Here is a 26,471-nt window from a genome sequence, read left to right on the forward strand (position 1 = left end):
GGTCCCTTCCACCTGGGGCACACAGCATCTGTTGAGAAAGTAGACATTAGGACCAGGTAAGCAGACAAGATGGGAACTAAAGGGTGGTTAAAAGGCATTCCTATGTGGGGCGACCTCACAGACAGAAAGCCTTGAAGCATGGGAAGAAATTATGGCCACCACTCAATTAGTCAGACCAAACTCTGCTTCTGAGTAACCTGGAAGTTTTTAAATGATGGTTCACCCATCCATCCAACTGCTCACTCATCCATTCACATACCCCACTTCATCCATCCACTTACATATCCATCCATCCATCCATCTGTCTGTCTATCCATTCATTCATCCACTTATACATACATACATACATACATACATACATACATACATACATACATACATACATACATAGATTTACCCATCCACCTATCTGTCCATCTCCACACCTACACGTCCATTCAGCTGCCTACACACTCACCCCCACACCTCTGTGTCCAACATGGCCTAGAACTTACACAGTCACTTTTCCTTCTAATGAACAGACATTCATTAGAAGGGAATCACTAAACCCATGCCAAGGGAAAGGTCTTAGTCTCCACTTCCCACAGTAAGGAGCACGGAGAGGTCTTTGGATCTACTTTACAACTAGCACGTGTGTGAAAGGGTTTGCGATGGAAGTGTGAAGGAAGAAGGGAGGAAGGAGGTGCCTGCATAAAAAGGAGCCTCTTCCTTGGCTGACATCCAGGGCTCACTACTTCCAGGTGACCCTCAGCATCCCTGGATCTTTGACCCTTTAAGGTTAATGGTCCTCAGCCGATTTCTCCAGGATGTGTTTGGTGACTGGTTGCAGGTTGCCATCTCCCTGCTACGTGGAGATCCGGTCACTACTTATTTGCCTCTGGAGACAGCAAGATCACCACCTTGGAGGCAGGTATGCGGCCATTTCCACTACTGTTCCTTTTGAAATCCTGCCGCCTGGAGGCAAGGGTTCCTATGGTGATGGTGGCGTGTGTTTGTGATGTGCAGCTGAGAGGGAAGGTATGCTCAGAGTTCGAGTCAGGCACCAGAGGTACACTCAAGAGTCAACCAGCTATGTTACATCATGTTCCATTTTGCTTCTGCAATCATCCAGTCAGGCATCAAGCATTTATTGTATGCCTCATGAATGCAAAAATGGAAGAAGAATTTAACATTTCTTTCATACCTGATATCACCCCACTCTTGCACTGACCTCCTCCCTTTGCACGACACCAAAGACACTTCTCACTGTCTCAGCACCCCAGAATGCCCACACTCTGTCTCGGGGTCTTCTCCCAGGTTGTGGTGGCTGTCACATATCACACTCATAAGCTATTAGACAGATCCCAGGGTCTCGAGTCAGGGAGACAGGGTTTGAACCCTCCCTGGTTCATCCTCTTTGCTGCTGTTAAGTCACTTAACCTCCACGAGCCATAGTCTCATCTTCCAAGTGTGGGGAAATACTGGGATCCATCACATAGGGTGGTTGTGAGAATAAAACACCATTAGCTGTGTGGGGCTGGAGAATTGGCTCAGCAGTTAAGAGCACTTGATGCTTTTCCAGAGGACCCACATTTTGATTCTTAGCACCTATGTGTCAGCTCACAATCATCTATCACTCCAGTTCCAGAGGATCCAATGCCACCTTCTGGCTTCCATGGTACTGCACACATGTAGTGCACAGACATATGCAGGCAAAATACTCATATACATAAACAATAAATAAAATCTCCAAAACAATTTTTAATGCCATTAGATATGTAAGATGTTTACTATGGCTAATACCCAGCTGGGTATTGAAGCATGTTAGTAAATGTGTAGCCTGATATGGTCCCTGAGCCTGTAGGGGCAAGAGAGTCACATGTTCCAGGCCAGCCTGGGCTATAAAGTAAAACCTTAACTCAAGGAAAACAAAAACCTGTCAAGTTGAACTGAGGCACTCTGCCCTGGGAAGCAAGAGATCTGGGTTCTGGTTAAAGGGAGGTGTGTGTGGATAAGTCACTGCCCTTCTCCGGTGTTCTGTTTGCTTGACTAAAATTGCAGTGGTTGGATTACTATAAAGCCAAGCTTTGTGTCCTGTCAGCTGCACCTGGGATCAGGGACCTGGCACCCAGAGACCATCTCCATCCACCCTCAAGGCAGACATCACTAGCTGATCAGAGCATTCCAAATTCCATGCTGGCCTTGGAATCATCCCTCAAGGCTCCTTGGAGGCATCACCAATCAAATCCGAATTGACAGTTGAGATTAAACTGACTTTTCATTCCTGGCCAGTGGCCTGACCCGACAGGGCACAGCGTACGAAGGGCAGGAGAGGACACAGCCAAGGTGAAGTGTCTGTCTGTGATGCGTTTGAGGGTGGGAGGACAAGGCAGTGTCAGGAACGTGGGGCCAGGATCGAGCGGGGACAGAACACTGGGGCACAAATCCACAACTGTCGCACTCTTTGTACCACACCAGCTTCACTTCGCAGGGAAAGCTGGATCCAGCTCTGTGGAGAACTGAGGAGGAGGGAAAGGTGTTGGCTGCCTGCCAGGTAGCCTCTTCTTTATTTTTTGAGGAGTTTTAATCACAGTATCGAGTTTGCCAGGGGCTGCAATTCCTCCACTCTAAGGGCAAGGAATTTGAGACACAGTTCATTGCCATGAGGATTTATAATGGCCATTTATAAGTGGCCATCACAGCCACTCCTTGGCAAATCTCATCATTCATGCCTCAGTGCCCTCTGTAGAGCAGGGGTAGCAGCCATGCCCACCCCGTATGCCATACTTATGAAAACTCAACTGCTTTCCCCAACATCAGAAAGCAGACAGGGCCTGCTGTGTACAGTCTTGCCCATCAAATTCCTTCCTGAAGTCTGCTCTCCTGAGGCCATGAGTAATGGAGAAAGAATGGCTGTGCCATCTCTACCTGGAGCCTCCTGTCCTTAAACTCCGTCTCTGACCCCTCGCTATACTAAGGGTATAGCAAGCGAGGTGGTTAAATCCTAGGCTAGTAAGTGAGGTTAAACCTGCCCTGGTTTGTATCAGGAGAAACCAAAGCATTTGCCAAGGTTGGGACTCCTAAATTATACCACCCTGCCTCTGTTGCTGCTGGAGCTGACCACAAGGCCGCAACTACCCATGATCACCTGAGGTCCCAGCTGTTCTGTGGGCATCGTCATAATGGGGGTCGTCATCAACCATGAAGCTGGGCAGCCAGGGCAGGAAGCACTCATGCCAGCAGCCCAAAGAGCTTACTTCCGCCCGACGCCTCCCATCCCTACTCAGGCCTGATTGTGGTTGACACTTGCTGCAGGCAGGACTTTGATAGAAATGCTGCTGTTACGTAAGGGGTTACATAAGTCACCATGTGATGCATGCCCCGTATTCTAGAGGGCTGCTGTACCCCAAGTGGCCTTTACATGTTCTTCAGGTCAGAGTGGCTGGCTGCACTCATCCCCAGAGCCGGGGTGGTCACAGTAAGCCAGCCCGGTGGAGGAAATTAGGTCTGGCTCCAGTTGACAGCTGTCAGGCCACAGCATATTGGGATGTCACAACCAAAGACGGGGATGCGCTGCCAGCAGGGATCTGTCATTCCCAGCCCATGGACAGTGGCTCTTTGTCGGACAGTAATTCTGGCATCTAGGAGGCAACGTTTAACATCCACTCCCTTCCACTCTTAGGTCAAGTAGGATTTTTGCATTGCTGAGATCAGGGGTTACAGGTCGCAGTATTGGCAGTGGGGGCTCCCCAGCTCACAGGGCTGAGGAGGGGAAGGTGGGGGCCCTGCTCTCTGGTTGCCTTAGTCCCTCAGCTCAGCTTATTTGCCCTTGGCAGTGCTTGGCAGAGACTCCTGCCTGGGTGCAATCGGGAGTCTGCCTCCTTCATCAAGTGCCACCGCGCTGGTGAAACGAGACCATCATCACGGTCCAGTCACAGCAGCTGTAAGTGTCTTTTGCCAAGGACACCTCTGCTTCCACAATTCTAGAACAAACCTGCAGCCAACCCCTCACTGCCCTTACCTGGCTCGAGTTGGGCAGCAAACAAAGGAAACCAGAAGTCGTTTCCAGTTAACAGGATGCAAGCTATTCGGTGACTGTGTAGTTACTTCCGGAAACAAGAAGCCGCCCTGTGCCAAGCCTTGGTAGGACAGCACACAATCAGAGCTCAGGAGAGTCTGGTTTGGGCCATACTGGGGTTTCACCACTGAGATATCCCCCCCACCCCAAGACTAGAAAGGTTTTTTAAAAGTGGATTCCCACAGAACCCACTCACCTGAGAAGCATGGAGAGAACAGTACAAAGAGGTGTCTAAAGGGCAGAGGCACGCTGCCACCTTGCCACCTTGTGAGAAGCCGATCCACTGATGGCAACATTCGCAGGAGCAGCCTTGTTCCAGGGAATAGGGCCCACAGGTCACAGGCCGGGTGCTGACTGGTAGGCAGAAAAGGGCTGGATATGCGAGGCAATGCCCCTGCAAGGTGGGAGATGAAGGGGCAGTCCCAGACGCATGGGGTCTGAGGGAAAGCTGGCAGGAGTCTCACCTGGTGGCCACAGAACCTCAGAGTGTATCTCCAGCAGAGTGTACCAAGAGTTTGGAGTAGGAAGCATGGTGCCCAGTGTCAGGGCGGGCTGGGACACTGACGCAGAATTTCGCCCTTCCAAGCCCTGGGGATTCCAATAGCGATGGCACAGCGGAGGAAACAGAGCACGTGATGGCTGCCGCTACAGGGATGATCACAGCCCACATACCCCCTGTCTGTCGTGCCCCGGCTCTGCTCAGAGGACATGTGCTGCTAGCTCTGGGTGTCAGAGGTGGGATCCCGGGCTACTGTAGACGGTGCCCCATCCCACAGCAGCAGTCTCTAGGCACCACTCCTGAGCGAGGGCATGCAGCCATTTCTGTCTGCCATAATTTAAGTTGTGGTATGAAGGTGTGGGCCCGTATGTGGACAGGGGGACAGGAGAAGAAGGTGGCAGGAAGACAGGGAACGGGGAGGAGGGAGGAAGTGTGTGGGGTGCACTGAACTGGCTGGCATGGAGACCCTGCCCCTCATGAGCACTTCCCAGGCAGCCTCATTCACCATGCGGCTATCTGCCTCACCTTCTCTCTGGGCAGTTGGCGGGCAGGGCCAAGGCAGCCGGGACTCCCTTCCTTGCTCCGACTGAGCGGCCCTGCTTGCAGCCCTGCCGGCGTTGGCACGGTGACAGTAGCCAAGTGTGCAAACTTGTGCCATTGTCCCAGGGCCAGGGGGAGCCATGGAGACTAGCTAATATGACACAGGAAAATGTTTGCTGATGGCAATTCTATGGGCTTTGTCCACCTCTTTCTCCATCATGACGACTCGATTTAAGTCCCTAACTGTTTGACTACAAATGCAAGGGGACCGTGCAACGCCACCCTTTTGTCCAGCCGCACTGAATGGGCAATTCAGGCTTTGTGCAGCTCAATTGAGGAAGCAGACATAAAGACAAGATTCCTGAGAGCCCCGGCTCCCTTCCCATGGATATCCCAGCACCCCTCAGCTAGCTGGTCCGGGCTACCTTTCCCCACATCAGTGCACCTCTCGACCCATTGCAGGGGACCCTTTAGGCAGGGTGGGGAAAGAGGCGAGAGATGTGAGGGCAGGCAGAGTCAGAGTGCACACTCAAGGGCAGAGGGAAAGCAGCCCACCCCAGCTTACCCCATCCGATTGTCTGTCTGCACTGGAGCATGGCAACTGGAGGCCTGGAGTATCTGGGAAGGTTGGGTGCCTGTCTCCACTGCATCCAGTCCTCCTTGATCCTGGACATTTTGCACACACACGCACACACACACACACACACACACACACACACACACACCCTACTCCCTCAAGAAACCAGGGTACCGAGGTCAAGGGGAGGGGTGTGTGTGTGGAAGGCCGGGGAAAGTGGGGCTGAAGGGTAGAAATTTACCGGGAAATGATTGCATTTGGGAGCTGTCTTTTTTTGTGATGGTCCCCATGGTGACAATTTGTGACGGCAAAGAATGTGGGACCGGGGCTCCGCCGCCTGATTGGGATGCTTTGTATCTGGAGAGGCGCTCCTGATTGGCCTGAGGGCCCCCCAGCTCCGGACTTGTCCTCCATTCAGCCCACTCAAGGGCTGCACAACCGCTTCTCACCCTGCACGGAGCTCGCTGCACGCCAGCTCGCCGGGCTTGCCTGGGTCTACAGTGGGGAACCTGCCGGCCACGTTGGCGGGGGTCCCAGCCTGCACCTTCGGTCAGTGTGGAGTCCCGAGTGGTTTGGCCAGGCTGGGTGGAGGGTGCGAGCGGGCTAGGGCCTTGGGGGAGGGGCACAGTGCTGTGGGTGGCGGCCGAGGAGGCATGAAATTGCTGCAGATGGTTCTACAGGGGAGTTCCTGCTGCAGGCAGCCTGAGATGAGCCTTGAAGGCAGGTCTAGATTAAGTGCTAGACAGGGATCCTGCCCGGCCCTGTGTGAGAGTTGGGGGTGGAGCGAGGGGACTGCAGAGGGGGCGGGGTGGTGGGAGGGGGAGGCCACCACCAGGGAGGGGGAAGGGGGCTTGGCCTGCTGTAGAGCATTTCTTTAGCTTTGAAAATAAAAACTTGAATGGTGAGTTGTGCATGCTGGCCTCACAGTATGTGGGAGAAGCGACCAGCTGGGGATGTAGCCCCAGCCGCGCCACTTGTGGCTGGATGGCTTTGCTTTTTCTGAGCCTCAGTTTCCAGGAGAGGGCGACTGATCCTGAAAGACAAAACGAAATAGCTGGCACCTGCCCCATCTCAGTCAGGAAATACTGAACGACTTACCAGGTGTCCCATTGTGGAGTCTGTTTGGGACAGAAGGGTGCCTGGTTGGGGAGCTTATTGCACTCAGTCCTGGTGGCCCTGGGGAAGGTGGCCCTGGGGAAGGTGAGACTCCAGCTGCCTTTTTCATTCCCAGGTCTGCCCCGTGCTCTTCTCGGAGCTACCAGCCCCCAGCAGAGCCCACACTCTTCATGGAAAGCCCCGCACGGTTCCCGTGGTGATGGCAGCTGACAGCGATGTGAAGATGCTGCTGAATTTTGTGAACCTGGCGTCCAGTGACATCAAGGCAGCCCTGGACAAGTCTGCGCCCTGCCGCCGCTCTGTGGACCATCGCAAGTACCTGCAGAAGCAACTCAAGCGCTTCTCTCAGAAGTATTCGAGGCTCCCTAGAGGCCTGCCTGGCAGGGTGACAGAGCCTCACCTGCAAAGGGGTCCTGAGGAGAGGCCTGGGCAGCTGCCTCTCCATCCCTGTCCTGAATCCAGCCCTGGCGGGGGTGGGGGCTGCAAGGAGAAGGTCCTGGGGACCCCCTTCAGGGAGGAGTGCCTTTCTAAGGAGCAGAGCTTCGGGGGGCTGAATCCAGAGGCTGCTAGACCTGGCCAGCTGCCCATGAGGAAGAGACAGCTGCCTGCTTCATTTTGGGAGGAACCAAGGCCCACCCTCAGCTACCCAATGGGGCTGGAGGTGGGCCTAGGCCCCAGGGAGACATCTCTGTATGAGAATAAGAAAAATTGCAAGGGTCTGGAGTCCCTGGGGCCTGAGACTGCTCCACTGCCCATGTCCCCAAGGGTACTAGCTGACATGGAGCCGCTCAAGATGTCTGGGGTATCCTTGGTAGGCAGCCTTGATGCCTGGAGCTACTGCCCATTCCAGTACCATGGACAGCCCATCTTCCCCAGCCTTCCAGGGGTCCTGCCTCAAGGCCCAGTACCCAGTCTGGGCTTGTGGAGGAAAAGTCCAGCCTCACCTGTGGAGCTGGCCCACTTCTGCAAGGATGTGGACAGTCCAGGGCCCAAAGTGTACAGACCTGTGGTTCTGAAGCCTATTCCCACTAAGCCGGCCATGCCTCCTCCCATCTTCAATGTCTTCGGCTACCTCTAGCTGGACAGCCTCAGCCCCCCTTTTTGGCCTGCAGGATGGGGTCTCTGATAAGCTCTCCATGTGAGAAGGGAGCTGGGCAGGGATCTAGCCAAGCTGCCTCGGGGAGGGGCCTCCTCAGGCAGGCATCTATTTGACTCTTGCAGCCTATGGGGCCAGGCACAGGAGCCCTTCCCCAGGGGACTCCTCTCCCTGTCCCTGTGGAGACCATAGGCAGTGGGACCCTGGTCTGACAGCCACCCATTACACACCTGTTCAGCTGCCATCTGCTGGGGATGGGAGGGGCATTTCACTTGTTCTTTTTGTTCTTTGTAAATATTGAGAAAGTTAAAAAAAAAATAAAGATTTCTTTTGCAGTTTCCACCTCTTGGGTGTCATGAAGTGGAATAGTTCCCAGAGGCAGGCCTGATATAGAGGATGGCTGCAGGGAGGAGTGATTTGAAGCCTCTGAGATACCTGGAGATGGGTGCTGGGATCCATGGCTCAATTCACAGGAAACAGGTGGGAAGGGATGGGGAAAGACCTTGGGGAAGGATGCTTGGTCCAGACATCTGAAGAAAGAGGTGGGCAAAGTCTAGATCCCCATGGCTCATGATGCTCTGGCCCAGACAGGTAGAGCTATAATTTTGGTGTGCCTGTGAGACAGCTTAGGCTGTGCCAGAGTGGCCATGCACTGGTCAGAGATAAAAGCAGGACAAATCGGATTTCAGTTTCTTGTCACCAAAGCAGGCAATTTGACTAAATTGTCCCTTTTAAGCATGAGCATAGTTATATGCCCACGGTGAACCAAAACAAAACAAAATCCAAACCCCAAGCCCTGAAGCTGCAGCCTTTAACTAACTCACATCCCCAGTTTTCTGATCGCTCTCAATCACATGTCAATGAGATGTGGAGAGCTCTGTCTGTGGCTAGATAGAAGTGTGTGCTGGGGGCAAAGAGTGGGGAGCTTCTTCCTGACAGTTCCCAGACAGCAAGCTGCTGGGCTAGATGCCTTCCTGAGTAGCATTGGCCTAGGCACGCTCTAGTGTGCCTGGGCTACACAGTTCATCAGACCACGGTCTTCACAACCAAGCCTGGTGCTGGGCGAGTCTCTGCTCCCCACATAGGAGATTCCCTCTGCACCATCTCCTTCATGGCCTGCCTCTGAGTTGGCCTTCAGCTAACTCCACATCCAGGACTAGAGGCTGCACATGCCCCTTTGGTCCTAGCCTACTCCCCCACCCCAAGTCCCACTAGGGAGTCCATCAGAAATGCAGTTGGCCAGGGAAATGTGGGGAGTATTCCAGGATTCCTGGGCTTTCTGTCCAAAGGCACCAGAAGATTTCAGTCACAGATTCTGACATGACACAGAGTTGTTCTGAGTCATGTTCTGGCACGTGGGGAGGGGGGGTTCCTACAAGTGGTCTTAGAGACCACCGAGGGGCCAGGAGCAGGTGCGTGCATCATCACTAAGACCCTCTGAAGCCATGCAATGGTTCTTAGCCTCCTCCAGACTGTGCAGCAGAGGGTTCAAAGCTCCAATCCTGTCACCTATGGATAAAGTTACTTGTCTCCACTGAAAGTTCTCACTCAAAAAGTGAGACTGGACGCAGGCCTGCTACATGGGCTGTGTTATATGTGAAAGTCTGATTTCTGTTAGTGTAAGAAGTTGTCTCCTACACTTAGGCACCTGGAGGTCCTTCCATGCTGGCAGATTAGAACTATCACAGATCATGCTGCCTACCGCAGTGAGTTCCTTAGACACCCTACCATCGTACCATCCCATTCCTAGAGCAGGAGCGACCCTCGAGTCACATATTCTCAGGTGCTGCTGAACCCCACCCTGCCTGAGTCCCAGTCCTACACCAGCCTTTTCCTGTTAGGGCTCAACTTCCCCAGAGGTACTTGCAGATCCATTTCCTCAAAAGCCAGAAGGCTTCATTTAAAAGCAGAAACTGGGACTGGAAAGATGGCTCAGTAATTAAGAGCACATACCACTCTTGCAGAAATCCCAGGTTTGGTTTCCAGCATCCACATTAAAATTCTTAAGAGTTGTCTATAATCTGACACCAGGGGATCTGATACCCTTGGGCTCTGTGGGAAACTACACACACACACACACACACACACACACACACACACACACACACACGGTGTACATAAACTCATACAGCTTTATGTAGACACATAAATAAATATAATAAACCTTTATAAGATAAAAGCAGAAACCTTTAATGAGACATGACCCAACAAGAACCCAGGGCACCCGTCTCCTTCATATGGGAAGCAGCTGGGGGGAGCACATTGCACATCTGGGAGACTTGGAACTGGAGAGGAAAACCAGCCTTAGTTGCAGCAGCAGATACACCCCCAACCAAAGAGCAAGGTGGGAGCTGAAAATGTAGCTCGGGGGTAGATAGAGTGCTTGGTGACCATGCACAAAGCCCTGGGCTTGGTTTCCAGCATTGCAAAATAAATACATACCAGGAAGCCGGGAGAGACAAAGGAAGAAGAATTTCAAGTCATGATCGTGTGGCTCCAAGTGAAACCCAAAGTCAGTACAGGGACTCCCATTTGCTCTGTCTCCTGCTCCTACCACCATGGTGAGCACTGGGGCCAGACTCCCAAAAAGCTCTTTGCAATACTGTGTGACATTTCTAAGGCAGGCATCCTTGCTGCGCCTGGTGGCACAATGGAGTCCAGAGTGACCCCCAAACACTGACCAATCATCACTCGACCACTAGGTCAGGCCTCAGGCCAGACTTAGCATCTGGGCTGTGAGGAGACAGAGGCAGATGTGGTGTTTTGAAAGAAAATGACCCTCAAAGGGAGTGGCACTATCAGGAGGTGTGGCTTTGTGGCTTAGTTGGAGTAAGTATTGCCTTGTTAGAGGAAGCATGTCACTGTGGAGGCGGGCTTTGAGGTCTCATCTATGCTCAAGCCACACCCAGTGTCTCAGTTCACTTTCTGTGCCTGTGGATCAAAGAAATCTCAGCTCTTTCTCCAGCACCATGTCTGCCTGCACACCGCCATGTCCCACCATGATGATAATGGACTGAACCTCTGAACTGTAAGCCACTCAATTAAATGTTTTTCCTTTATAAGAGTTGCCGTGGTCATGGTGTCTCGAAACCCTAACTAAGACAGTGGGATCTGTGAAAGCTCAAGGTGGTATTGGTGCTGTCCACACCAGGGTGCCTGACACCAGATAGATGGTAACTGCCACATGTGGTAGCTGAGTTCCACTCCCTCCCTTCTGCCTCCTCTACTCCAGGGGCACCCACTCAGCCCAACGCCTGTGTTTCTCAGGTGGGAGGATGTGTAGCTGCTGTCTGGTAGAACTCTAGATTGCATGGGGGCCTTGCAGGGTCCCAGCCACATGTCTGTCTGCCAACAGCTCAGCCCCCACCTCCCTTGATGGCTTTGCTTACTGGTTAAATGTCATCAGGGAACCTTGAGCTGAACCACACTTAGCAGCTTCCCCTGTACCTTTGAGGCTAAGCATCCCTGGGAGAGAGGATGCAAGCTTCCCTCCAGACTTGCAACAAAGCATCAAGGGATGCAGCCCAGCACAAGGCTGGAGCCGACCCCACAGGGGTTCCTCACAGATACTCAGGTGAGTGCCTTTCCTCCTCAGTCTCTACCTCGTCATGACCTTGAGGGTGTGGAAAAGATGCTGCTTAGCCCCCTCAGAGCCTAGAAGGCTTTTCCTCTTCTTGCAGACACTAGGATCTGCTCATGAAAACCAGGGATGTCAGAGGGCAGCAAGGCCATCAGGAGCCACCCGGCCCACCGTACAAAGAAACCAAGGCCCAGAAGAGAGAGCCAGAGGCAGCCGGAGTCATCTCTTCTCTACTGGTCCAGCTGCTTACTTTCTGAAAGGTCAGAAGCCACCTTGCGGAAGAACCTCAGAGACAGAGGCTAGGCTAGGTGCAGGCTTTCAGCAAGGGGACCTGCTTTGCTGGTACCGAAGATTAACCTGGCCTGGGAGGCAGTTTCGCTGCCATGCAGAGAGGACATGGAAAAATTGGTGCAACCCCCATGAAAACAGCATGTGCTGGGGCTCGGCTTCTGGGACCCACAGACCTTTGCATAAGGGTGACGACAGCACCAAGCCTCAGCACTCACCTGCAAACAGGCCTCCTGCTCCCCGCTTCTCTCCCAGGAACATGGCGGTGAGGTTCTGTGCTCTTCTTGCCATCTCTCTGGCTCTGGATGGCTTTCCTTACTATTTCAACTTCTGTAGCAAATGAGGGGTGGGAAAGGTGGGGCAGGAAATGTGCAAAACAACCCTGGGTATCAAGAGGATTTGTAGGCATGGGCCCACTGCTAGTGATGGAGCTCTGGTTTCCATGGTGATTGAACCAGAAGAAACCAACTGGGTCTCTCCTGGTCCATGAAGGACATGCCCTCATGAGTCTTTCAAAGCCCAACAAAGGTGACACATTCAGGGGTCTGCATACCCTGTACCTACCCCCTGCTCAGTCTCCACTACTGCCAGGGGCAAGGCTGAGAACATCAGGCTTGGAGAGTCTGAAGAGAGGGATGTTACAAGGCAGAAAATTAGTATGCGACATTTATTGTACTCAATGAAGTACTCGGACTGAGGGTTCCCCCCATCAGCCAGAAAGCTCAGAGTCCAGTGATGGATTCACAGCTGGACAAAGTAATTCCAGGCAGGGGAACTCATTCCTAGAAGTTCTCCAGCCGAAGGCCAGGATTCCTGTCTGGGCCGCCTTTCCCAGACCAGCTCTGCCCTGGCCCCAGGTTGAAGTTCTCTGGCAATACCCAATGGCAGAGCAGCCAGGTCTGTGATCCAGTCAACAGTTTGAAACAGGAGGTGTCTTGCCTACTCCACACACCGGGCTCTCACTTTGGACGAAGCTCTAGTACAGAGACCCAGCTTCGTTCTGACCCCAAGTGCTCCTGGATGCAGGCCACCTGAGGTGTCATGGAAACAGTCTGAAGACCACATCTCCTCCCAGGCTGGTTACTGTGTGTTCTCGTATTTCAGGTATCTGATTAGCCTGCCTGGGAGCGGCAGTGTGTCTAGCAGTTTTATCCGGTATTTTCCTATGGCCTTCCGAACCCGTAGCCGGCAGAGGTGAGCCAGAGGTCTTGGAGGTTCTAGAAAGAGGAGGAAATGGGAGATGTACACTTGTCATTTGCACTGGGCAAGGGATGTGGCCTGTGAGCTCAGCCAATGATGTGGCTGAGTCCAGGAGGGGTGGCTGCTTGGGGCTGGGAAACTCAGTCCCCAAAGCTGGGACTAGCAAGGTGCCTTTATACCTTCAACCTGCATGAATCTGCACAGCCCAAGGTGGTCTGGTTAAATGCCACACTCACTTCCTAGGTAAGACTGCCTACCTTGCTCAGGATGTTCCTGGGACTCATGCTTACACCTCTCTGTCTTTTGATTCTTCTCTACACACACAGCCTGGACCCCCAAACAGCTTCAACAAATTGGTCAGAATTTGATCTCTTAGGCATTCCCACACATAGGACTCATTTGGGGCTCTGCTGTCACCGAGAAGCCAGATAAGGTGGGCAGAGAGTGGTATGGTAGCAGGACTAGGGAACTCCCTGCACGCTGTAGACTCCTACTTGGTTGCTCCTGGACACCCCTGGAGTACCTTATGCTCTGGTGTTTGCTCAGTTGGGAGGTGGGGGTGAAGAGAGGCAGAAGGGTGCATCTGGCAACTGAGTAATTTATTTGGGTACAGGGAAGTAGTTGGTCAAGCTAAAACATGCCATCCATCCATCCATCCATCCATCCATCCATCCATCCATCCATCCATCCAACAAGCTGGGCCAGAGATGCAGCAGTGCCTTCTGGAGGATGTGGAGAAGGTCCTATACCATCTGAGAGGGGTTCTTGGTGAGGGACAGAGCCTGAGGCATTCCCAGTAGGAAAGATGGCAAGTGCCTGCCTAGCCTTAGAGGCCGTGGCAAGGAAGATGGTAAGAAGGGGAGGGAAGAGTAAAAGACAGTGGCACCCCCAATCGCATGCCCACAAGCCACTCTGGGTATCTGACAAACACCTGGTGTTTCCGCCACTTCTGATGTCAGCACCTCAGCCTCCCTCTAGGAAGGCAGGGCCTTTTCTGTGGGAAGGGAAGTCGGTAGCCCGAGTCGTGGAGAGCCTGAGGACCAAGCTGGCCGGCTTTCTCCACGGAGTGATAATGTCCACCTCAGAGCACCTCGTGCAGAAGTGGGTGGGGAGCTAGCCAGAGAGAGGTGGCTTTAAAGTCACCAAGGCGGCCTCAGAACTGTGTGTCATCTGTTCACACGTGCTTACTACAGCTCCCTGTCCCTGGGGTGGAGTCTAGTTGTGAGAGATGGCCCCTTTCTAAGGAAAGGACAGAACTGATAGGGCCTACATCTGGGTGTGGACCGCTCCACCCTCTAGTGGCCAGGAATCATGATGGCAGCAGTCAAGGACTCAGAGCAGTGACCGAGTGGGTGATGGGTAGATGGCATCTGTCCCCTGCTGCTGTTGCTGCTGCCCACTAATGTCAAAGGCATCAACTGAGAGTTGTTCACCCAGATCTGTGCCCAGGGAAGATCCTACAGCAGTTAGGGCTCCAAGAGCCGGTAGGATGAAGGAGGAATTGGGTACATCAGAGTTGGGGTCCTCTGGGGGACAAGGACGAGGGGGCAGCCTTGGTGGATGGTGATAACTTTCTGCAGGCCAGTCTCTGTGTTACCTGCCTGACAAACAAATGACCAGGGTCTAGCTTCCTAGGCGAAAGCTAACCAGGGCTTCTTGTGCTGTGCTGGAAGGGTTGCCTGTCTTCTTTCTCTGTTCAGGGGTGAGAGGCCATCCTCACAGTCACTCTGTGTCCCTACAAAGGCTCAGGGCTTAGGCTGCTCCAGGTGACCTGCAGAGCATTGGCCTGGTGTGGCCAAAATCTCGTGGGAATGCAGGCTCCAGATCTGCACAAAGCTGTGGGTCAGAGCGCCTTTGGATGAAGCCCTGTGGGTGAGTGGGTCTGGGGCAGTCCCACCTGGGTACTTATTTCTCAAACAGATTGAAATAGGGACGAACATGATGTCAGGCCTGGGCTGGCATCTAGGCTGCCACTACCTAGCTACGTGACTTTGGTCCAGATACATGATCTCTCTGAGGCTGGGTGACTTTATCTATCATCCCAGGAGCCACCAACACATTGGGTGGACACTGGAGAGCAGGGTCGGACACAGCCTGTGCTGACATGGGTCACATTGTCCGATGTCTGAGTCTCTGGGACAGAGGAGATGCTGGTACCAGCAGCCACAGCCCTACCTGCCTTCTCCTTGATGACAGCCCAGTCCTCGAAGCTGTCAATGTGTTCCTTCAGCCGGGAGCACAGCTGCACATTGCCCACGTAGTCCAGGAGGACGTCAATGATGGGTCCCGCCCAGCGGCTCACTTCCGGGGCCGACAGGAACTCACAGAACTGAAAAAGGAGCACACCACTCTCTTAGGTGATGTCAGAGAGGACAGGGCAGGTGTCTAAGACCTGGCCAGGTTCCTTCTACTAACCCCTCCCATCAGCATGGCCCCTCTTAGCACTGGCATCCGTCACCTGACATGCAAATTGGATGAGCTGGGCTGGTCCCCTCACTTTGCTGAGCTTCAAACTCCTTGCCTATAAATTGGGCATATGACACCCACTCCAAGGAGGCTTTCTTTTTAAAGAATTTAAACTACTTTGTGTATTTTAAATGCTTTGTTTTGTTTTGTTTTGTTTTGTTTGGACTGAGGATGAACTACTGCATCATTCAGTGCTCTGTGACAGATCAAATCCCTGGACCTCTCTTTTACTTTATTTTACTTTTTAACAGTTATTTTATTTTTAATTATCTGTAAACGTATGTGTGGATATATGCATGGGAACATGGGTGCCCCCACAGGCTGGGGCAGGGGATTCCCTTGGAGTTGGAGTTACAGGTGCTTGTGAGCCACCAATGATGGTGGTGCTGAGAACCCAAATCCAGTTCTCTGCAAGAGCATTACATGCTCTTAACTGCTGAGCCATCTCTCTGGGCCTCTTTTGTGTTTTAATTTTGAGATAGGCTCTCACTAAGTGGTTAAAGACGACGTTTAAGTTACTCTATAGCTGAGGCTAGCCTCAAACTGGCATTACTCTTGCCTCAGGGTTACAGATAGGCCTATGTCACCTACCTGATTGTTCTGAACCCTAGAGCCTCCCCAATTTTTACACCAGCCTACTCGGTATCATCGGTGTGAGCCATGGAGTTGATGGTGAAGGTGCTAGCCATGGGTTCATTCTCCACCTGCCATAACCACTAGCCCAGCCTGCTTCCGAAGTACGGTTATCACCCTGCCCTGCCTTCCCTGACACCCGCCTGCCCCCTCCCTCCATGCACCTGCACCACGCTGGGTGCCTTGTCGTCCACGGGCGCGTCGTGGAAGCGGCCGAGTCGCTGGGCAGGCGGGTGCGGCCCGTTGCCGTACAGGCAGGAGAAGCAGGGCTCGCCATCACAGCCGAGGTCCATGAGGAACTTGAGCAACGACAGGCACTTCATGGCAAACATGATGGTGGCGGGGAAGGCGGTGGGGTGCGTGGCGATGTAGGCGTCGATGTTGGCGCCGTGGTCCAACAGCAGCTGCATGGTGCGCAGGCAGCCGTGGCGGATAGCCACGAGCAGGGGGCTGATGACGTCGCGGTTGGGGTCGGCGCCCGCCAGCAGCAGCAGCTCGGTGGCGTACACGTTGTTGTTGACCACGGCGAAGTAGAGCGCAGAGCTCCGGCGGTCCTCGTAGAGGCGCGAGCGCTCGGGCGCCAGAGGCGCGTTCACGTCGAAGCGCGCGGCCAGCAGCGCCTCCAGCACCGCGTCGTGGTTGCGCTCGGCCGCCAGGTGCAACGGGCTGATGCCGCTGCGGCGCACGCGCGTGCGGCTGGTCACCGGCAGCAGCATCTGCACAATCCTGTGGGCGGCCAGGCACGCATGGGTCAAGAGACGGCACGCATGTGCGTGGCCCGGCCAGCAGAGGGCACCGAGGGGCCAGCCATGCTCAGCCTGCCTCTTTCCCTTAGTCACATAGCCAGAAAAGGGTGGAGCTGGCTGGTGAGTTCTGGAAAAACCTCAGCCAGATAGGTTGTGGTTTCAAGCATCTCACGTGGACTCACTCCAGCTTAAATAAAGGATGCTTGTGGATGGAGAGATGATGGCTCGGAGCCTGGATGATCTCTCAGAGCACCCAGTTCGATTCCCAGCACCCACAAGACCGCTCATAACCGTTTGTAACTCCAGTCCTAGAGGACCTGAAGCCCTCTTCTGGTGACCACGGGCACCAATCATACACGGATATACATGCAGACAAAACATTGATCTACTAATAATAAAGACAGTGGCTCTCAGTAATCTGGAGAAAGTGGCAGGAAGTCCCTCACACCCATTGAAAGCCCACACTACTCTACAGGAAGTAGTACACAGAGTTGGATGCTGGAATCTGGAGCCAGACCCTGCCCTGTATGGGAAGGAACCCCTGAGAATCCGGTTTCACCGTTATGAGAGCCTATAGAACATGTCTTGTTGCCCCCACTCTGCAGATGAGAACAACCGAGGCTTCGAATGGTTAAGGAACTTACTGGGAGGGGCACTCTGGGGCTGAATTGTCTTTCCTCCCTCTGTTGCTACACCAGCATCTGGTGGAACATCTAGACATGGTTGAGGGGAGGCATTGGGCTGAAAAGGGAGACATGTCTCAACCGCTCTTGCTCCAGACCCATTGGTCTACCGTGCCCATGTGATTCATTCTCTCCTCTCCTTCACGATGCAGTTTTTCTCCTGGATGTGTAACATCAGCTCCTCCAGCCCCTTTGCCCACTTTTGACAGGGAGAGCTCAGCCAGGCACTGCCAAGGCTGGAGCTCCCACTGCCCTGGCTCCTGACTGCTGGATCGGGCACTGATCTCAACACTCCACCTCCTAATCTTCATAGTTCTCCTAGGGGCCCTTTGAGATTGTACCCCTAAGAGTCTTCGACTTACAAAGGAAGAAGCCCAGAGAAGGTGCAGAATTCCCAAGAACACACAGCTGGGAAGTGAGAACGCCAAGATTTGAATTCAGATTGTCTGATCCTTTAAGCAACACTCTTAACTACTCGCCTACTTCTGGTGTAGCAATCAGGGTGACAGCTGAGAGGTCATGGGGTTTTGTAATTTTCACAGTGTGTTAACTTGCCTGGCCCATTTTACCCTCGCTGAAGCCCTGTGGGGCATCCAAAGCAAGCTGTGTCTATATTTTTATGACATGGCCCAGAAAGCCAGTGACAAACTGGAGGTCACAGAATAGCTCTAGGGTTCGACCCCAGGACCCCTCATCTCAGCTCTTGACCTCAGGACCCCCTCATCTTGGCTCTCATCCCCTGGATCCCTGCCACCTTCTAGAACAAGCACTCACACTGTTGATTTCAATCCCTGATTCATCCAAGCCCTGCTGGCAGGTGACCTCACAGCCTCCCTGTGGGGCTCTAAGGAGGTGGCCATGTTGGGGAAGGGGGAGGGCAAAGCAGGTGCCACCGGGCCAGTTCCCATGTCTCTTGCCTCCTGGCACTGTCCTTGCCTCTGGCTTCCTGGAACTGGGATGCCAGCGACCTCCTGCTGGGCTCTCCAAGGGCAGCGTTATTATCATCAGTGATGCTGAGTTTGGCTAAGATCTGCCTCTGAAACCTCAAAAGGAAATTCACACACTCAGGGGAGCTAATTGCCTCCTAACTTCTATTTGTGCAGGCTCCGGGGGCTTGACCTCCTCTTCAGAGGTGCTGGTCAAAGGCAGGGCTGGGGCCCCTGGACCACCGCCATGACCAACAAATGCAGGGTAACAGCCGTGACGCGCCCAAGCACGGGAAAGAACAGGGACAGGGGCGGGCTGGGCTGGCGGCTGGCCCATGGGCTGGGATCTCTGCAGGCCCCAGCTGGTCTCCAATGATTCCCTGCCCAGGCCAGGAAAAGGGTCAGAAATGTGGGAACTCGACAATATCTGCCCCGAGTCCCAGAAGCATCAAGTCAGCAACTCAGCGAGTCATCAGGTCACTAGTTACTTCTCTAGGACTGAGGAATCCAGGGTTGGGGTGCCGTGCTGGCCAGCTCCGAAAGAGATAAGGACAGTGCTGCCATTTTATGGAGGGTGGAAATGGAGGCCTGGGACTAGAGCGGGAAAGCAAGTGGGTCTGAACAGAGGCAGGCAGTGAGTCAGGGCAGAGTGGAGGCGCTGGATACCCAGGGCCAGGACTTTCTGTGGTGCCCCATCTCTCTTTGATATTAATTATTAATATAATTATTATTATTATTATTATTATTATTATTATTATTATCATCAGTCTCTTGTGGCCCAGGCTGGCCTCAAATAGCCATGAATGACCTTCTACTTCTGATCCTCCTGCCTCTACCTCCCAAGTGCTGACATGACAAGATTATGCCACCATGCCTGGTTTGGTCTCTCACTTCTAACCAATAGAGAGTGCCCACGTGGACAATCCATTGTGTAGACGACTCTTTTCTACCAGGTCATTTTGAGGGACAGAGGGCAGGAAGTAAACAGGTGACTCCAAGAAATAGGTTGGATCCGCTGGCTTCTCCCAGAAAGCCAAACAGACCTAGCCCAGGGCTGTTTCTGGGAGCCCCCCACCCCAGGCAGCATCTGGGAAGGCGTCACAGGCCAGCCTCTGACTTGGGACCTCAGTTCAGGCCCCCTCAGTACTGAAACCCCACTCTCCTTGCCCTAGAACTGAGGGGTCCCAGTGAGGATGCTAACTACTCAAGTATAGATGTAGATGCAGATAGTCTCGCCATGAGTGCTGACCTGAGTGTTGACATCTTGCCTTAATCCAGCCCAGGAGCAGTGAGAAGGCATTCAAGTCAGCTGTCATTGGGGAGAGGGGTGCTGGGGGACAGCATAGGCACTGAGGAAGCTTCTGGGCTCAGAACCAGCCTGACCTGGTGACAGCCAGCTTCATGCTGGGCCAAGGCACCGCCACTAACCTCTCTAAACCACACCTATATCAGATTTTACGCTGAATTACAATCACAACAATGGCACCTACGGCCAACCTTCACTGAGGCCCCAACACTTCAATCTCCTCAGAGTCTCAATGAATGCGCCACCCCACCGAGCACTCCTGTCTAGTGCTAGGCTTCCCATAGAGTGCTCTTCACAGACACTCCTTTGTTTCAAAAACGACCCCACAAACTGACCATTTTCATCTCATTTAGTCTTCATACGCCCCAGCAGGGTGGGATTTGCACCCACGTTGCAAAGCACAGCCTCGTCATCTTGTTCTCCAAGCCTGCTTTGGAGGCTAAGATAACTCCTCACATCTTGGTCTGATCAGCACACAGTAGGCAAAGATAACACCTCACACTTTAGTCTGGTCAGCACACAGTAGGTGGTTAGAACATGCTAGAGCGCAGTTGGAAGCCAATGTGCTGAGCACAGTGACAGCGGCCCTGCCCTACTGCACCAAGCCAGAGGAGATCTTAGACAAAAAGTCATGGTGGCCTGACCCTTGTCAGCATTCACCCTGTCACATGCGAACTAGCCACCACCGCTGCCAACACGCTGAACCACACTATCAGCCCTGACACGTGTGTATCACATACCACACATGTGGAAAGAGAAGACCATTTAATAATGGTGGGTCAGATAAGAACTCCACAGTACAAGCCTGTGTTTTCTATTGGCCACAAGAGAGGTGCTAAGCTTCTGGAACTCACTCAGGCACCATGTAGAAACCCTGGCAGCCCGCCCCAGGCCAGTCCAGTGCTATAAACCGATCTAAGGTGGGGCCTGGATCAGGGCTGCATAGCCGAGGTCGGGAACCCCTGCTTTCAGGGCCCTTGGCTGCCTTCTTGTCCAGCTCACCAGGTCTTTGGATGTCTACCCGTTTCATTCACAAGGTCCCTGTACCACTGGAAATGGAAGATAGAAAATGTGCCCCTCGGTGACTAAGGGATGGGGGTGTGCCCCAGCACCCCTCACCCCATGTGCTGAAGAACAGGCACATCTGGCCTCAGGTCCAGGCGCTGCGCTCCAGGCCCTGTTTAGGCAGTGTTTTGGCAGGTGGCTGAATGCCTATGGAATGTCACATCAAATCCCTGCTCAGCCCGTGGGAGGCCAGCATGGGGAGGGCCTCTGATGCCCCATGCCCAGGGTGTGAGCAAAGAGCCATGGCCCAGCCAGGTGGCAGAGGCTGCTGGGAATCCAACTTTAACCCTTCACTGGGCAGTAACCCTCGGGATGCATGCAGATGGCTTACAGGGAAGCCTGGGGCTCTGAGGGACAGTGGAGGCTCCTGGGGTTTTTGCTTCCTTTTCTGTGGATGTTTCTCTTCCCCTACATACCCCCTGCCTTACTGACAATGCCGAATAATCTGTTCCCTTTCTTCTGCCAGCCTGAGAAGTGAGAGCATTTCCCATTTTGGCCTCCCAGACACATGGTAGGGGTTTTCTAACTGTAAATCATCTTCCCACTATGCCACTGTGGTGAATGTTTTCTTTGAAAATCATTTTAAGAAAATAGATGTATTTTAAAAACTGTCTTTAACAAGTAATGAAAATTATCTAAAATGGAAAGAAACTTGCCATGGTCCACAGTTGAGAACCACCAAACCAATAGAAAGGGTCTGACCTCTGGGGTTAAGTCCTAGGCCTGGGGTGCTGGCCCACTAAGGCATAAGGCTCTTAGCTACCTGGGTGTTAGTTTCTTGTACTGTTAAAGGGGCCATCATGGCAGACCTGAATCCCACAGCTCAGCAATGAGGCCACACTTTAGAATGACCAACATGTCTGTCCTCAGAGACAATCAGCATTCTACCTGCTAAGCAATCCTTTCCCACCCACGTGCAGGTGGGAAATTCTTAGCAATCATCTCTCAGATGAGTCGGGTGTTGGAGGTTCCAGAGGGAAGCTTACTCCATGGTGTATAAACTCTCACCATGGTCAATTTTATGCTACCAAAGAGGGGCGTGACCATGTTGCTGGATGATACCTGCAGTGGGTTTGCATGGGGTGACATAGGCTGGCTCTAGCGCATTCTGCTCTGGTGCTTAACAGTGCCTTTCTACTGGGGCCACCATGGAGCTTAGGTCTGGATGCCCTTTCATCGTGCCTGTCTATCTGTTTGTCTGTCTGTCTGTCTTTCTCTTTCTCTCCCCCACCCTGTGAGTGTGTGTGTGTGTGTGTGTGTGTGTGTGTGTGTGAGAGAGAGAGAGAGAGAGAGAGAGAGAGAGAGAGAGAGAGAGAATGAGTGTGCACACTTTCCCTATGCAGACTGCTTCTAGAGAAGTTGAGCTTCTCCCACCTGAACATGAAGTGTAGGGAAGTGCCCAGTGACTGGTCCCTCCACATTGCTATAGGCATCTTCAGCTGCTTGCTAGGATACGCTGCAGGTTATCACTGCATCCTCCCACCCCCACCCCCCCAAAAAATACCAGTCATGAGCTCAGACTCCTCTCTGCTCCTTAAGTAGGATTAGCTGGGTCATTTGGAGCAGGTGAATTCCTGCCAACTACAAGCTATGTGGCCTTCAACCAGTCACTCAACCTCTATTTATCTTAGCCTTCTCATCTAAAAAAAAAAAAAAAAAGAGGTCATCACGGCCTCCACCTTAGCAGCCCTTGAGAACATTAAATGGGTTGGTCATGTTAAGCAGTGATAGGACCACCCAGTCAAGTGTGTGCTCTTGTTAGTATGGTGGTTGTCACTTGTGGTCATTGCATTCTTCCATTGACAGCCTCTGACCTTCCTGCCCTTGGGGACAGACTCAAGCTGGTGCCCTGCCCCACCATGCCTTCATTGGGCATCCCTAGAGAGCTGTGCTATGCATGGTGATGCCCATGCCCAGACTGACCTGTAGTTGCCCTTCTTGGAGGCAACATGCAGCGGAAGCAGGCCATCCTTGTTGGCTTTGTTGGCATCAGCGCCCTGTGAGAGAAGGAACTCCACCACATCTTCATGCTCATTCTTGCAGGCCTCATAGAGGGCTGATGCACTGTCACTGGCTTGTGTGTTGATGTCTGCTCCTGGAGAGGGAGAAGCAGAGCTATGAGTGACCAGTGTTACTGCCATAATTCAGGGCCACTGTGTGGTGAGCACCTCTGAGCTAACCGCTATGTGCTGTGCCATGCCTACACTCTCTAAATCCACTAGGAACCCTGGGAGATCACATCTTACTTTAGGGTAAGCTTTTCATCACAGACCAGGACACAGGACCTGAGAGGATCCAGGATAATCCATTCATAGATGTGAAGCCAAATCTGAACCCCATAGTCAGAGGGTGGAAACCAGGCTTTCAGCCTTTACTATGTAGGGCCCCAGGTTATGCCCTCACAGCGGCCTCAGCTCTAGCTAAGCACAAAGCTCCCAAAGGAAAACTCCACTGGCTTTGCTAGCTGAATTTGGGTTTGATGGATAGTTGGCCAGTTGATTGGTCTGAGGCATCATCTCATGTAGCCTAGGCTGGCCTTGAATTCCATATGAAGCCAAGGATGATCTTGAACTAGGGTGATCTTGAACTCTTGATGCCTCTAACTCTAGAATGCTGGGATTACAGGCATGTGCCTCCACACTAGTGTATGCATTGCTGGGGATTGACCATGGGCTTTGTGCATGCTAGGCAAGCACTCTACCAATGGAGCCACATCCCCAGCCCTGGATTTGTTTTGTTCTCCATCAGAAACAAGAGAAAAATGGCTTCCTTTCTCCTTTTAAGCATCACTGAGGAACTGACTGGAGAGATGGCTCAGTGGTAAAGATCGTGTACTGCTCTTAGAGGGGACACTGGGTTTAGTTCCTAGCACCCACACAGTAGCCACAACTACCTGTAACTCCAGCTCTAGTGGAAACAATGCCCTCTTCTGGTCTCTGTAGGTACTTACATTCATAAATACATCTCTCTCTCTCTCTCTCTCTCTCTCTCTCTCACACACACACACACACACACACACACACTTTAAAAGACAGTAAAAATAAAGTTTAAAAAGCAAAGAATCACTGAGCCATGCTGGTAGGAAGGGGACTAAAGCCTGGTGGCAGCCCGCCTTCATCTCAATCTTCTACATCTTCTGCATCTCACGGGGTGAGAAAGAGAACCAGTGTGCACATGGATTTCTCTGCAAAGGGAAGTAGGCTTCATGTTGCAGAAGCAGATGAGCTGATGTGGCTCATGAAGGCTGAGATCAAAGGCTTGTGTCAACCACAGCTCCTCTCACAGAGCTATCTGCTTGCCTCAGCTTTTCTGATAACTTCATATCAATAGCAGTGGGATTCATTCTGACCTTGAGAGAAGGGCACAAGCCTTGATGGCCCATTGGAACCGTTCAAGTATTATTTCATGACTCCTAAGTTCTGGGGCCTTAGGTAGCTTTTAGAAGCCTCCGTTTACCAGTTTGTTGAGGAGGAATCATGGTCCCACCCTCTCATGGTTACTACAAGATGTAATAAGATATAATACAGCCACAGTGCCAGGCTCAGAAGCTGCTCAGACAATGCCAGCTGTCTGGACAGAGCACAGGACAGAAACTGGCCCTGACCTTCCCTTAGAGGGAGAGTCCAGGGGTACCTTCAACAAGCCTCTGGGCCTTGGGGTCAGGCTCCCCGGCAGGCCTAGGCTTTCCGGCAAAGCAGCCTGCTCAAACAGGAAAATATTTGTGTAGGAATCAGCTTTAGCACCCCATGAAGGGAGCATTCCCTGCCTCAGTGTCGGCAGGGGACAAGACAGCTGCCTGGAGAGAGGAGTCCCCTCACCCACTGTGCCCTTGCCCTCAGCATGGCCCGCTGGCGTGGGCTCCAGGACTCTGCCTTGGCCTCTGTGTTCTCAGAGTGTTCATTGCAGATTTATCCCTGGCTAAGAGCCCGTCCTGACACTCACTATGGATGTGGCCTCTTGTCTCAACAAAGGCCCTGGGTCGTTCTTCTAGGCTGAGATGCTGTGGTGCAGTGCAGACTGTGTGCAGACTCAGGTCGGAATCCAGGCTCTCATAGTGAGCAGTCACATAGCCTCTCTGAACCTCAATCTCCTCATGTATATAGTGGAGCTAGGACGATGCCCAGCTTACACTCTATCCTTTGTAGATCCATGCTTAGCAGGAGGTCTGACACACAGAAGGTCCTCACCAATTTCTGCAGCACAGCTCCCAGGTCTGCATAGCCTCAAGCTCTCCAGTGTTCAAAAGGGACCTTCCTTCCATTGAGAGGGAAAAGAAATCACAGGGGAGCTTGGGGAGTGGTCAAAATACAAAGCTTTTTCAGCCATGGTCTTGAAGTCTTTGCTACTGGAACATCGTGGTGCAAGCAGTATTGTTTTAGTTTCTCCAGTTAAGATTTTTCATGGGAAATTAGGACAGAGACCTGGGTTCAGATCCCACATCTATCACTAACTTACTGTGTGATCTTGGACAAATCACTTTCCCACCCTGGTCCTTGGTTTTAATCACCTGCAAAACAAGGATGTGATCTCCAGCTGAGGTCTTCTGGCTGAGCAATGTGACGTGGCAAGAAAGAATAGTGGTTGGGGCACCAAGAGTCCAAGAATCTAGATAGTTCTACAGCTAACTCTGTAGATAAGTCACTTCCTCTTTCCAGGCTTCAGATTCCTCTTTTGTGAAAGGAGGATGTTGTTCTGGACCAGAGGTGGTCCAATGCTTGTGTGTGACTGCAAGCTCACAGCAGCTCACAGCAGCTCACAGCAGCAATACTGAACCTGAACACGGCCTCAGAATCCTCCACACGGCCCTGCAAGGCCCTGGATCAGAGGATGCCCACAAGATGATCCCAACACAGCTTTCCTTCCCAGCGGACCTCTGAGGTCCCTGCCAGCTATACCCTGTGACCACTCACCATGCTTAGCCAGGAACCTCAGGGCCTCCAGCTGCCCGCTCTGGGCAGCCACGAACAAGGGGGTGATGCTGTAGACATTCTTGGCCTCCACCTTGGCCCCGCCGCTCACCAGGATCTCCATGACCTCCAGGTCGTTGCGGGAGACAGACTCGTGTAGTGCCGTCCAGCCCCGATTACAGCGGTGGTTGGTGTCTGCGTTGTAGCGTACCAATATCCTCACTGCCTCTGCATTCTTGCGCTCGCAGGCTGGACCAGGCAGAAGACAGACAGTCAGTGTGGCCCTGAAAGATTTGGCAGGTGACTGGTTTGATCCTCCCAGCTACCCTTGAGGCATACAATGTCAATACCTACCTCCATGAATGAGGAGGGTGAAACAGAGAGGGTAAGTGACTTTCGCAGGGTCCCACAGAGTGTAAATGTCAGAACTGAGATTCAAATCCAGAGAGTCATGTCTGGAGACTCTGTCCCCTAGAGTGTTCTATAGTGTCCATAATTAATTGTCCTTTTCAATGTTATGATGGACACTAGGGCTGAAAGAATCTAGACAATACAAGTTCTCATTTAACTCAGGTTAACTTTATCTTCTGAGTATAACCCATCTTTCTCATCCTCCTCAAACCTCTCTGTCAAAAGACTCTGAATGTGCCCTTGGTTCCAGCCCATCGTTCTCACCTGGGAGCAATAGAGGGCACTGGAGTCACCAAGGCGTATGAGCCAATGAACAGTTCTAGAAGCCTCCCTGGGGAGGAGGCATCACACAGCGGGAGCGGCTGCCTATGGTGT

The 26,471-nt window shown here is 52.6% G+C and overlaps 2 protein-coding genes across 3 annotated transcripts in view; one reads left to right on the forward strand and one right to left on the reverse strand.

Moving 5' to 3' along the window:
* Window positions 1–2,215: 2,215 nt before the first annotated feature.
* Fam181a (family with sequence similarity 181 member A) lies at window positions 2,216–8,203 on the forward strand. Of its 2 annotated transcripts, none has more exons than XM_037210790.1 (2): window positions 2,216–2,325; window positions 6,905–8,203. In XM_037210790.1, exon 2 carries the CDS (start codon window positions 6,989–6,991, stop codon window positions 7,865–7,867), a length of 879 nt encoding a protein of 292 aa, XP_037066685.1. In that variant the 5' UTR covers window positions 2,216–2,325; window positions 6,905–6,988; the 3' UTR covers window positions 7,868–8,203. The 2 variants fall into 2 exon arrangements, with proteins under 2 accessions (XP_037066685.1, XP_028744116.1); XM_028888283.2 differs by lacking the exon at window positions 2,216–2,325 and adding an exon at window positions 5,672–6,222.
* A 4,198-nt stretch (window positions 8,204–12,401) lies between these two features.
* Asb2 (ankyrin repeat and SOCS box containing 2) overlaps window positions 12,402–26,471 on the reverse strand; it is a 36,718-nt gene continuing 22,648 nt past the window's right edge. Inside the window, exons 6-10 of the mRNA XM_028888246.1 lie at window positions 25,689–25,934; window positions 22,702–22,873; window positions 16,217–16,778; window positions 15,129–15,282; window positions 12,402–12,970 (exon numbers count right to left, since the gene is read on the reverse strand). Of these exons, the coding sequence (XP_028744079.1) occupies window positions 12,834–12,970; window positions 15,129–15,282; window positions 16,217–16,778; window positions 22,702–22,873; window positions 25,689–25,934 (1,271 nt within the window). The 3' untranslated portion in view covers window positions 12,402–12,833. The remainder of the gene's footprint in view (window positions 12,971–15,128; window positions 15,283–16,216; window positions 16,779–22,701; window positions 22,874–25,688; window positions 25,935–26,471) is intronic.

The sequence above is a fragment of the Peromyscus leucopus genome, chromosome 14 (assembly GCF_004664715.2).
Source record: "Peromyscus leucopus breed LL Stock chromosome 14, UCI_PerLeu_2.1, whole genome shotgun sequence".
Classification (NCBI taxonomy): domain Eukaryota; kingdom Metazoa; phylum Chordata; class Mammalia; order Rodentia; family Cricetidae; genus Peromyscus; species Peromyscus leucopus.

What these genes read in the sequence shown, in the direction of transcription:
- Fam181a (XM_037210790.1), top strand. Translation starts at nt 6,989, where the DNA reads ATGGCAGCTGACAGCGATGTGAAGATGCTGCTGAATTTTGTGAACCTG.